Below are 13454 nucleotides of genomic sequence, written 5' to 3'. Positions count from 1 at the left end.
GCTTGGTGTATTAATTGCTGAACGGGGCTTGAAGCAGTCACAACACATCAGCTAGAAATTTTGTTTTACACAGTAACTGCTCTGTGGCAAATCAAATACAGACAAATAAGTGGAGATTCATTTAACTGAGGGGAAAATGCATCTGTTAATAAGCAATACTAATGTTTAAAGTTAATATAGAATGCCAACAGGTCACACTGTTTCTTTTAACCCAGTAAAGCAAATCACACTGCTCTAATGAAAGTCAGAATAAAAGCACATGAATTTCTCTGCACTAATTAATTCTTGTGATGACAACAAACAACACACCTTTGTCTGGCTGTCCATCCCCTGTATGGAGTTTGTGCTTCAGGCAAAGTGGAGACTGGAGTATCATGTGCTTAGAGAGGATTCATCCTCCAGTGAGAATGGTGAGGACTGAATGCAGTTCACATCACCTCCCCTAGAAGGTTCGGGGGTTGAGGGATGGGAAGAAAATGCTGCCCTCCTTCTCAGGTTAAGGACGAGAACCAAATCAAATGTCACCTCATGTCTGCAAGTTCCAGGGGTATCTGTCTGAGCATTAAGAGTATAGTATAAACTCTTTAAGGCAAGGATTGCCTTCTAGTTGTGTCTGCATACACTACTGAGCACAAGGAGACCTTGATCCCCAGTTGGGTGCCTCTAGGTTCTAATGCAATACAGTCTTAGAATCCTAGAATATCAGGGTTGGAAGGGACCTCAGGAGGTCATCTAGTCCAACCCCCTGCTCAAAGGAGGACCAATCCCCAATTTTTGCCCCAGATCCCTATATGACCCCCTCAAGGATTGAACTCACAACCATGGGTTTAGTAGGCCAGTGCTCAAACCACTGAGCTATCCCTCCCCCCAACAACAAACGATACTTGGATTAGGGAAAAACATTTGATATGTCAAACTCTGGTTTCAGGGATTTGGTGGGAGGGGTAGAAAATCTGATGCCTCAACCCCATGGCTGTGTGCACGCGTGTGCACGTGCACACCCCCCCTCCCTCTCCTTCCCCTGCTCACCTTCGCTTGACCCTCTGTAGAAGTGAAGTGGGGAGGTGGGATGCCTACAGTCCAACTGATTTAACTCAACTCTGTGAACACTCTTATTTTATAGTTTAAGAATGTCTTATTTTGATTTAGCTTAAACCCAGTTTAATAGACTTCAGCTAAACCAAAATAAGCCTGGTTTTAAATTGCAGTAAGCACACCCATCTAGCCTTTGGCACCAGTTTAACAAAATCCATCTATCTCTATGTAGATGAACCCTAATTCCCTGAGGCTCACTGCTTAGTCTCCAGGGAGAAGAAGAGGCAGAGGTGACACTGTAGAATTCAACACCCTGTTCCTTGGCCTCGATAGGTAGGGCCCTACCAAATTCACAGTCCATTTTGGTCGATTTCACAGTCATAGGATAAATTTCATGATTTCAGCTATTTAAATCTGAAATTTCATGGTGGTGTAATTGTAGAGGTCCTGACCAAAAAAGGAGTTGTGGGGGAAACTCACAAAGGTTATTGTGTGTGGGTTGGGGGGGTTGTGGTATTGTTACCTTACTTCTATACTGCTGCTGGTGGCAGCGCTGCCTTCAGAGCTGGGCAACTGGAGAGTGGCAGCTGCTGGCCAAGAGCCCAGCTCTGAAGCAGCAGCACAGAAGTAAGGATGGCCAGGTATAGCATTGCCACCCTTACTTCTGTGCTGCTGCCTGCAGAGCTGGGCCCTCAGTCAGCAGCCACCACTCTTCGGCTGCCCAGCTCTGAAGGAAGCAGCACAGAACTAAGGGTGGCACGGTATGGTATTGCCACCCTTACTTCTGCACTGCTGCTGGTGGGGCGCCACCTTCAGAGCTGGGCGCCTGGCCACCAGCTGCCGCTCTCTGGCCACTCAGCTTTGAAGGCAGCGCAGAAGAGTGGCAATACTGCAGCCCCCCCTAAAATAACATTGTGACCCCTCTGCACTCTCTTTTGGGTCAGAACCCACAATTTGAGAAATGCTGGTCTCCCCCATGAAATCCATATAGTTAAAAGATCCCAAAAGACCAGATTTCATGGTCCGTGACACATTTTTCATGGCTGTGAATTTGGTAGGGCCCTATCTATAGCTATAAGAAGCAGCAGCCATGGCAGTAGCCTGGCACTCAGCTGCATCTTTCCCAGGATTTGTTTGATTTGTTTTCAGTTAAAGAGGCTTTTTTATTATTACTGTTTTATAAATTACATACACACGCTGAAGGAAGAGGACACCAAAACAAAAAGCACATGACATAAGAATATATGTTTATAAGGCATTCAGATAACCCAAGGACCTTTCCCTTATTTTGAGTCATGGTGCAGCAGCTATTTACCAGATATCGTGCATGACTGAAAGACTCCATGAGACCTTGTTTGATAGATACAGCTCCATTTTGGTGTCACTTAAATTTGCGAGGATTCATTCTAATGATCAATGTGCAACACTGGGGCAGTTGTAATCAGAGTATCTGATTAATTACATTCTCTGTGATAAGCACCAATTTGAATATATGTCAAGATTACACATGAAGTTTGATTCGTTTTTGTATTTGAGAATTATCAGTTTCTTCCAAAATTTAAAAATAAAGGCTAATTGGAGCAGTTTTATGAAGAACCTCGTTCCCTGTTTCAATGGCAATAAACTGCACCGTATTTCTGAGAACACAAACATTACACAATAATTACACGGCAGACACCATATATTATAACCATGCTGAATATTTTACTTGCATTGTTCAATAGTGAAGAGGTTAGACCTATTTACATTTAAGTAGTTTTAATTAAGTTAGAAATCAACATTCTTAAAATGAAGACTGGATTATTATACCTCTCTTGGCATTGATTTTAGCCTAACTGGCTTTGTACATAGCATGACAAAAAGCACAAAGGCTATAGTCACACAACCAGAAGGACTAGTAGTTCTTATGCTACTGTCTATTATGCAACACAGAGGGGAGCCAAAGTCATGGGTTGAATTCCTGACTCCCTTGAATTCAATGGCCAAAGAACCATGGACTTTAATAGGGCCAGGATTTTACCCCTGCTGTACAATAATGGGAATCAGCAATGGGTGCAGCTGATCATTGCATGTACAAACCATGACAAACTGTGTCCACCAACAGCTGTTGTCGACAATGAGAAATTTTGCTAGGTTTGACCAGAATGCAGGTGGAACACTGGCCTGGCTTTCCAAAGGGTGATGGAAGCATGCTGCAGAGCCCCTACATACTGATACCATGTGGTGGGAGCTCCAGCAATTTTTGGAGAGGGCTGTTGTAAAGACTGAAGGTTCTGAAACTGGGATGCAGATACACTATGCCTAGTGACCCAGCAGACATGCATGTGCAGATGCTAATATTTTTTCTCAGAGCACAGACTTCAACTTTATGCCTTCATCTCCCATATAATGGGTTTAGGGTGCAAATGTAGCAAGGTGAGCAGTCTGGAAGGGCTAACTTACAATGCCTCAATGCTCTGAGATCTGGGGATGTGGACCTCGAGTTTTCTGTGTATCCATTAGTTCCACACAGCATGGAGACCGTTTTCCATGGCACCAATAAGGAAAGCCATGAAAAGCTCCATTAGTTTCACTGGGTTTTTGAAGAGTGAGGGCAAATAGCCCTATTTGTAAAAATGGAAACAGAGGCCCAGGTGGTGTCTAGACCTATGTGCACATACAGGCCCAGATACTCAAAGGTATTAATTTCCCTGGGAATTAGGTGCCTAAATACCTTTGAGGATCTGGACCACAATCCCTGTCCTTGAGCTCAGCGAGTGTAAGGACTGCTCAAGGCTAATGCCACTAGCTACACTAGTCTCCCCAAAAGGTAGTGGAGAGGGGTGGGGCCATGGCTCCATCACTCATTGCATCATCATGAAGATGAGCAAAAGAATTTTTTTTTTTAAATGCAACTAGACTGACTGCTCTTGTAATAATTTAACTGATTCTTTCAGGAGCTTGCCTGGCACATGGAGTTATTTTGCAGCCTACAAAAGCTTATCTCATGAGAATGCAAAGGAAGAACATACTGCATCCCAAGTGTCTCTAACACTAGATAGATAATTTACAAAGTCACAGAAGATCAGAACTGCATTTACCTACTGGAGAAAGAGACAAAGAATAGCCACATTCTCCTTAATGCAGTCTGATTTCTTTTTTATTTTATGAAAAACAATCCTATCTTTGAAACAAACACATCCATATGGAAAAGGAAAAATAAGAATGATCTCTGGTAGTAACAATGAAACATTTTACATTACATTAACACACTTGTTATATAGTGTATTCAATTAACATACAACAATGATCATTTTGAATACTATATTGCTGGTAATATACCCAACACTCCCAGAGAGAGGATTTAAAACTCCATAGGTGAATTTTTCAAATGCTACATAAAGCCTGAGAAATATGATTCTATATGGAAGTCTTGCATGAGGGGGATGAGGGGAGAATGAGAAATGAAAATTACATTGTAAATGTATTTACTACTGCACTACTGCAATACAAATAAAATAATAATACAAACAGATACTCACCTATCTACCCTAAGGCCAGGCAACAAAGCTAAATTGCAGTCTTTTTGTGACCAGTTTCTAGGACTACATGCTGCAGTTCCTCACTAACCCCATACCAGGCCACTGGATTTACAACATGAGCTTGCCTCCAAGTTGCCCTCTGTGCTGGCATATTGAGTTGGCATGTAGACCACCTCCAAGACTCTTCAGTGCATGGTCCCTGCATTCCCACCTCTCTGCCCATGCTGAATGACATCATTCATTCATATTTGTGCAGCATGGAGGTCCTTGCACAGATACCCCATAAATAGGCTGAATTTCATTCTGAATGTTCAGAATAATCCCCAAATCATTATTTTTAAAATGGTGTATTGTCTTTCTACTGTCAGCCAGTTTAAAGAGGCTAATGTTTTTATCATTCACTATCATTCAAGAGCCTGATCCTGCAAGAAGATCAGTGCCTGCAATTGCCATTGACTTCACCAGGAGCCTAGGCTGCTCTGCACCTCGTGGGATCAGTTTTCAAGAGAGATTTGTATGTTGCAAGATGCCTTCTACGAATTTTCCACAAAATTAGGTACACATACAGATTTCACCATCACTACCACCACCAGCTTTTATTGGAAAACTCATAGTCAGAAAGCCCGAAATTGAAATGTAAAGGACAAACCTCAAGATCAGTCTGGCACTGCCAACATGATGTAACAAGTATGTTGACTTAGGTAAATGAAGATCCGTCAGAACTGCTATATTAATTAATTTTCCAAGAAAATAGACAAACTCTCAGCTGCCAATTCCACAGGCCTGATCCTGCCACTACGTCATATGAGGCACTCCCCTTGATGTCAACAGGAGTTTTGTATTAGAGTGCTCGCTAGAGCAGGCTTTGACTTTTTATCAGCAGTAAAGTTGCATAGCAAGTTAAAACAGGCTTAAAAATCTAAAATTAACTCTGTACCTGGTGGTTTACTAGCAAAGAACACATCCTCCCTTCCAGAAAGGCCTCATAGTCAGTGGTCAGTGCCAATAAATGTGACCAAGAACTTCTCAAGAGGTCAGACTCGATAGCTTCAGAAAAGCTCAACCACAGTGATCAGTTCAGCTAGCCTGTTGGGTCCAATCTTGTGAAACAAAGGGTATTGTACTCAGCAGAAGCAAAGGGTGCTCAGGAATCTCAGGGAACTGGGGAACACTAAGATCCTGTCAACAAATGTACACTGATTGTGCTACGACAGGCAGCCACTGAACGAAAACAAACATTGACACTAATAACAAAACCCACAGATCTTCAATAAAAGTATTTAAGCGGATAATACTTTAAAATCACTAACAGTACACACGCTCAAAGATATATATATATATATATATATATATATAAAAATATATAAAAAAAAGCCAGCCAAAATCAGAGCCATATCTTTCCATGGTTAAACCATAAACTCTTAACACTTATTTGATTTCTAACAATATTATAACCAATTTAACCCAGGAGTTTTTCCTTGTTTGTTTTAAATTCTGCTTTGTATTTTTTATGCCTGAACAGTAAAGATCTGTACCAATAATTCATATGAAGTACTTCAGTGTTTTGTTACTAATAAATATATGTCCAATACAAAGAAGTTGGAAAAGTTATATACTTACTGTCCTCTAGGATCCTCTATTTGTGAATCTCCAACCCAAACCTAGTAAAATACTTCTAGGGTCGTTTTTACTGAAGCTATAATAATTTGTCCAGCATATAGGATGCTACTATCTCGGGGCCTGATGATACTACCAGCTGAGCACTTTCTGTGGCGAACTAGCACTCTAAACTTCCATTAACACTGGGCCTGATTCACCACTGCCCTGCACCGTAGATAGTCATTTTCACTTGTACAAAGTCATCCCAAAGTGGCTGTAAAAGCCAAATTCAGCATAGGTTGCTTATTTGTGCCTTGGGCCCGTTCCTAGTTATGACATTTTGTCAATGAGAGTTTTTAATCTTGTGCAGAGTATTTTACACCCATTCATAGAATTTACTGAGTCCTGCTCCTGTTCAAGTCAATGGCAAAATGCTAATGTGCATCGGATCAGGAATAACAAATATTCAGATCCACCCAAGGATTAATCTACTTAGGAAAAGCATGTCTTATTTCTTTTTTTAAACAGAGGTATAAGACAAACACAAAGCTGCACTCTTTCCTTAAATAAACAATATAGCCTGAGTATATTCATGCAGTACAAGATTTGCTTAATCAACTTTTATAAGTTTGTGGAAATGCATAAACAAGTAAAAAAAAATCAGTTAATCCACAAAATATTTCCTCTAACATTATGGACAGAAAATGTTTGATAACTGCTTATTTCCAAAAATAGAAAGCTTTCCCCTCACACTGAAACCAGAAAGTTACATTTCATATAGGGCAACCTGTCTTAATAACATAATCCATCCCCTTTTCATTGGCTGTGCCTTGGCTTACCAGTTCTTTGAATGTACCAGTGTAGCCATGAACATGCTGACAGTTAACCATATTCTTTAAGTCTTTCAAATCAAATAAATCTAATGTATATATTTCCTATATACATTAGAAATCTCTGTATATTTCAGAATGAAAGAAATTATTTTGACAGAACATTTGTTTTGCATGAAAAATACAATCACACAATTCTTTTCGTATGAAGTCAATTTGAGTAATCAGAATTGAAGAACAGAAGGGAAGAATTTAATATATTTCTGCGTCACTTTAAAAAAAAATCTGGTAGGGAAATCTGTAACATTTCACTTTCTCCCACAAACCATCATTTTCTTCACTGTAACTTCACAGCAACTATAAATGATCACATACCTCCAAAGTGCTATTACAGCATCAGGAACAAATAAAATATTCTAATCACCTAGACTTAGACTTAGTCTGTTTCTCCCATGTGCATTTGAGCTCATACAAAAACTGTATTCCCAGTGCTTCTGGTCTACTTCTCTTAAAGCACAATACTGTGGATCTATTATTTCATGGCAGCCAGAGGTCACCCAAGACAAATGTGTAGGCAAGAGCTATGGGCTTTGGAAGGGGGGAAAAATGGTGATTTTGATTAATCTATTTGTCAGTGTTAATGTGGAACACCACTTTGGTAATAGCAGCACAAAAGCAAAATACCTCTGTACACTGAAACCTTCAATACCAGAAGAGAGTAATATTAAAATACACTTCCTATTATTGAAGCTTATCCAACAAACCATACAAAAGTCACTAGTGCAAAACTGTTAAAGTAATGAATACACTTATTGATAGATAAAAAAGATTAGTGTGAACTTTCAGTGAAACTCACCAGAGAAATAATATGCCTCGCATTACAGAAAGAGCAAACATCAACCTAAATAGTTATGAAATAAAACCATTTTATAACCACATTCTGTAAGCACAAAAACTAAGCTTTAACAGTTTGACATCTATATGGAAAATGGCTTAATGAAGCCTCAAAACCAGGGAAGCAGATAACTTTGGAGTTGAGACGCAGAGTTTTTCAAAATCATCTTACTGTCATCTTACAATATTCCAATATGTTTCTTCCAAAAGCATTCTTAAGTCATTTATACCCTAAGGATATATTCTTCATTATACATTCAGTTTTTCCTATTTGGTTACATGTTTGCAGAAGGATAAGTAAAAACAGTATTTTGTCAGTACAACTTCCAGAGTTTTGAAGAATTGTTATAATTCCCTATAAATCACACTCATTTATGCTATTTTTGTAACAGAAACAAATATTTTGGATCAACTTGGTTACAGTCTATTGTCAATCTAATTTAGAGATGCTAATGGTTAATGGATAGTACTATCTTTCTATTCACCTAGTCTTCCCTGTTAAAAAGAGAGTGAGAAGCTTAGCAACTGTAAATTATCATGCTTCCACTGCACACTGATACTGGTGTCCTTCACTTAGTGCATTTGCAAAGTAAAAGACACAATCAAGCAAACATTTCAGTCTCTAGTAGGATCATCATTAAATATTCAATTTCAAATAGTTCCTTTTTCAAACAAGATCTGTGTACAAAAAAAAAGGCTTAGTATTTTTAGTTGGGAAACTAAATTAATATATTTACAAAGACTGGATTACAGAGAAAGAAGGTCCTATTTAAATAGAACTGTTACAATATTTAGATATGTGCTTTTTATGGTTTCCCTGATTTAAAAATATGCTGCAGTGCATAGTTTATCTGTGGATCCCACAATATTAGAAAACACCACAAATTATTTGAAAACATACCTTTAAACTTTTGATTTCTCATGAAAAAACTTTCTCTGACTCTTCCCATTGTCCCTCAGGAAGGACTGGGATTTGAAAGCACAGGAAGTGTCAGATTTTAAAGTGTCATTTCATAATGCTCACTTTTCCTTTCAAACCAAAAACTCTTTAAAAATGTACAGATTCTGAGCCTGTCATTTTTAGCCACACAAACTGTCTACAGGACACCACACACTCTCTCTTTCTATCTGAAGTATGTTTACTGTAAAATTTTAGAGACAGATTTTATTAGGATTATGCAGCACGTCTCTGCTTTATGCAATCCCAACCATGTTAATCATAACCTCTCCCTCTGCAAATCATGTGGGAAGATAAACTCTCTCTTATCCTCCAACTTTTATGTAAAAGTATATAGTACAAGCCTCTAAACACACAACTGGTCTGGGCAAAAACAAAAAGGGAACCTCTCCGCACGTGCCTGGTCACTTTCACTACGTGATTAGCTCTAAATCAAACCACAAGCAAACACCAGAAGAAGAGGTAGATGACACACCCCACTGTGAGCTACTTCAGCTGTAAGGATTAATAAGAAATAGCCTCTGCTCTGCAGTAGCTGGCCCAGACGGGTGTCCCCCTCGCCGAGAAAGGTAACTGACGAGCCAGTCTAGAAGGAGGGCAGGCGCTAGGGGATAGACCCTCCACAGCAAGCCGGAATTTGCAGCTCCCCGGGGGGCCGGCAGCGATCGCAGATGCGTTCGGCACAGGGAGACGCCGGGCTAAAGCGCTCGGCAAGGTTTGGTGCGCGGGGTCCCAGGGTGGGTCAGAGCGGCACGGTGAAGCAGCACCAGCTCCAACGGACAGTCACCCCTGAGGAGCCAGCCACGGGATCGCCGTGCCGAGCAGCACTCTCTGGGCACGGGACTAGCCCCACCAACTCGCCTCCTCCCCCTCAGCCACCTAGGCCGAGGCAAAGCCCCCGCTCTGCGCCCCGGGCCGCTCGCCCCGGGCCGCTCTCCCCGAGCCGGCCCGGCTCCCAGCGGCACGAACGGGCCTCGGGAAGGGGAGCAAATCACAAGTAACCCGACCACCTGAGCGCTGCCCGTGGCACTCCCCGCCCCAACCCCCCAGCGCACCTGCTCGCCGGCCGGCCCCGTGCGCCCAGCTCCCCGGCGGAGCGAGCGCCCATCCCCGGCGCGGCACGGCGCGGCACGGCACGGCGCGGCGCGGCGGCTCCCCGCAGGGCTGCGCCTACCTTTCATCGCGGCGATCACAAAACACATCATTTGTCAGGGGCGACGCGGCGGGGAGCAGAGCACCGAGGGCGGGCCGGATGGGCTGGGTGCGCGCTAGCCGGGCCCCTCTCCTTGTACCACCGCCTCAGCAGCATCTGCCGCCTGCCAGCTGACAGCCTGCCACCGCCTCCTTCCCCCGGCCCATATGAGACTCCATGTGACCCGCTGACATCAAGCCAGCCCCCCCTCCCTGTTTACACCGCTCGCCTCCTCCCCGCCCTGCCGGGGCTGAGAGGCAGCGCCGCCGGCCACTCACAGGCAGAGAGGCGGCAGCGCCGCCTCCTCGGGACTGGCCCGCTGGGCTGCCGCGGCGGCTCGCTCTATCTCCAACGGCCGCCGCGCGCCCGGCCCCCTCCCGCTGCCGGAGACCACCCGGAGCACGAGCGCTCCCGGGCTCTCCCACTTCAGCAGCCGGCGGACAGCGAGCGAGCCGCGCGCCTGCACAGCCAGCTCGCCCCATGCACGGCGGCGGCGGCGGCGGCAGCAAGGAGCCCTGCCCTGTGCCAAGACAAGCCGCTCGCACCAACCGCTGGTTTAGGGGGGAGAGCGTCCAACCCACCCCCTTCCCCAGCACTGACGGGCCAAGGGCCAGAGCTGGACTCTGGGTCTGCCCCGAAAGAGACTACGCTGGAATTAGGGCTGCTTTGAGGGAAGGTGCTTAAGAGAAGGGCTGTGGCAAGCGCCCTTGGCCTTTCAGGACAAGTTACATCGCACTGAATGTGCTAAAACAAGGAGGGGTTCGCCCGGTGGAACTTTAAAGACTAACAGATTTATTGGGGCATAAGCTTTCGTGGGTAAAACGCCCCACTTCTTCAGCTGCATGGAGACTGTATCTGTAATTTTCACTCCATGCAGCTGAAGAATTGGGGTTTTTTTTTTTACTCACAAAAGCTTATGCCCCAATAAATCTGTTAGTCTTTAAGGTGCCCCCGGCCGACTCCTTGTTTTTGTGGATACAAACTAACACGGCTGCCCCTCTGATACTTGAATGCGCTAGTGCCTCCTGCAAACAGCTTCCAAACGAGCCACTTTGGCGTTATGCTGAACGCTGATCATCAAGGAAGGGGCCCTGCCGAAGATCTTCAGAGCTCTCTCCCCTTTGTGAACTTAAGTGCTGTAGTGTTAAACCAAGACACTGATGGAGGGAAAATGGCCTTTCTCTCTCCCCTCTTCCCCACCTGGCCCTTAGGAGAAACTAAAAGCAGCAATTATTAGGTTGTGATTGAATGAGGTGCAGATGTTCTCAACATAGGGTCTGTGTTTTCGGTTGTGGCAAGCACATACATAATTGAACAGAACTACATTAAAAAACATCACAGCTGAATACCTGAAGGTGTATTTCTAAGCCAAACGCAGCTTGCGCTTGATCTCTGTTTCTGTTTACACTTTTCCACAGGATTGTATTTTGAATTGAAAATAACATCTTATATTAAGAATAGGGCGCAGGCAGCATGACAAAACTACAGGTTTATTGGTTATTGATTTAGAGTATGATCTAATTGAACATTTCCATTTTAAGTATATTCTGTGATGGGTTCATATTCAGTCAGAATTTACTGTAAAATGGATGAAGCATAATTCCATCATTGGATTTTTTTCAATATTCTGGATAGCAAGAGCTGTCACCAAACTGGCTTTCTGTTCGCATGACTAAATTTTGCAGCTTTACTATGTACACTCTATATACACAAACATTCAACTTATTCAAGCACACTCTGAAGAAAATTGTATTAGCAAGAATGTTCATTTTGCCTAATCTTGCCCTAGAAATGGGAGCAGAGAAATTCCCAAAATAAGAGTACAGTAGGGCATAGATACACTATAACAGGGGTAGGAAACTACAGCCCACAGGCCTCAGCCGGCCCGCGAGCTCCCACTGAGGAGTGAGGTTTGGAGCTTGCCCCACTCCGGTGCTCCAGCTGGGCGCCAGGTCGGGGCCGCACCGCATAGCTTGGCCCCGCTCCGGCGCTCCAGCCGGGGCGCTGGGTCAGAGGCCTCTCTGGGGCGCAGGATCGGGGGCTGCTCCACGAGGCTCCTAGAAGCCACATCATGGCTCCGCTCTGGCTCCTATGTGCTCCAATGGCCCCCTCCGGTGCTCCAATGGGAGCTGCAGGGGTGGTGCCTGAGGATGGGGCAGCGTGCAGAGCCGCCTGGCAGCGCTTCTGCGTAGGAGCCAGAGAAGGGACATGCCGCTGCTTCTGGGAGCCACTTGAGGTAAGCACCGCTCAGAGCCTGCACCCTGGGCCTCTCTCCATTCCCCAACCGCCTGCCCCAGACCTGATCCCCCTCCTGCTCTCCAAATCCCTCAATCTGAACCTGGAGCACCCTCCTGCACCCCAAACCGCTCACCCCCAGCTGCACCCCAGAGCCCGCACCCCCAGCCAGAACCTACCTCCCTTCCCACACCCCTGCCCAAAGCCCCAGCCCCCTTCTTGCCCTCCGAACCCCTTGGTCCCAGCCCAGAGCACCCTCCTACACTCCAAACTCCTCAGCCCCACCCCAGAGCCCACACCCCCAACCAGAACCCTCACCCCCTCCCGCACACCAACCCCAATTTTGTGAGTATCTGTGGCCCGTCATACAATTTCTATTCCCAGATGTGGCCCTCAGGCCAAAAAGTTTGCCCACCCCTGCACTATAATGTATATAATAGAAGAAGAATGACAATAATGAAGCTGTCTGCAGTGGTGTTGTAGCTGTGTGGATCCCAGGATATTAGAGAGACAAGGTGGGTGAGGTAATATCTTTTACTGCACCACATTCTGTTGATGAGAGAGACAAGCTTTCCTGCTACATAGAGTGCTTGTCTCTCTCACCAACAGAAGTTTGTCCAGTAAAAGGTATTACCTCACCCACCTTGTTTCTTTAATAAGGAAGCTAGCACATAAGCTTAAAAAATTACATAAAGACAGACCAGGGGCAACGGGAACATCTAAATGTTTGAAATAAAGATCTACATTTGAGAGAACATTTAAGAGATGAAGGTATATGCATCAAACTTTTGTAAATGTCCCATAATGGATTATTATTATATAGTTTAATAAAGGGCACAATACATTATGGTATTCTTTACATGTGATTATAAGTCACTCAGGTATTCCTAGCCATTTATCAGCTTGGCCATTCAAGTCACATTAATGCAATGTTTTGACTTTTTATATCTTCATTGTTTAAAAAAACCAAAACTAGAAGAACTGGACTGATACAGTGATGCTAGAATTAGGTTTCCTATCTTTGGCATACATCATTTGATCCATTTTGCCATCCTGACTTTCATTAAGTAGAGTCTTACTTTTCAACAAGCAGAATAAGGTACTACTCAATGAGCAAGGGTGGAAGAATACCACCCCAAATTATGTTGTTCTTCATAGTACTTCACCTATAAAACACATGATACACTGAA

General features: G+C 44.0%; 1 protein-coding gene across 3 annotated transcripts in view; it reads right to left on the bottom strand.

Annotated features, from left to right (window-relative positions):
• The window catches only part of RORA (RAR related orphan receptor A), a gene marked incomplete at its 3' end in the record, with an annotated part of 544635 nt that overhangs the window by 86436 nt on the left and 444745 nt on the right, over nt 1–13454 (bottom strand). Inside the window, exon 1 of one of the 3 annotated variants that reach the window (XM_084640796.1) lies at nt 10012–10146. The exons of the other annotated variants lie outside the window; for them this stretch is intronic. Coding sequence (XP_084496922.1) covers nt 10012–10042 — 31 coding nt within the window. The 5' untranslated portion in view covers nt 10043–10146. Of the gene's footprint in view, nt 1–10011; nt 10147–13454 lie in introns of those variants that run through there. 3 annotated transcript variants of the gene reach the window in all.

This window comes from Lepidochelys olivacea (genome assembly GCF_965140295.1).
Source record: "Lepidochelys olivacea isolate rLepOli2 genome assembly, chromosome: 10".
Taxonomy (NCBI): Eukaryota; Metazoa; Chordata; order Testudines; family Cheloniidae; genus Lepidochelys; species Lepidochelys olivacea.
Note: the sequence above shows the minus strand (reverse complement) of the source record. Positions and strands in the feature narration are given on the sequence as shown.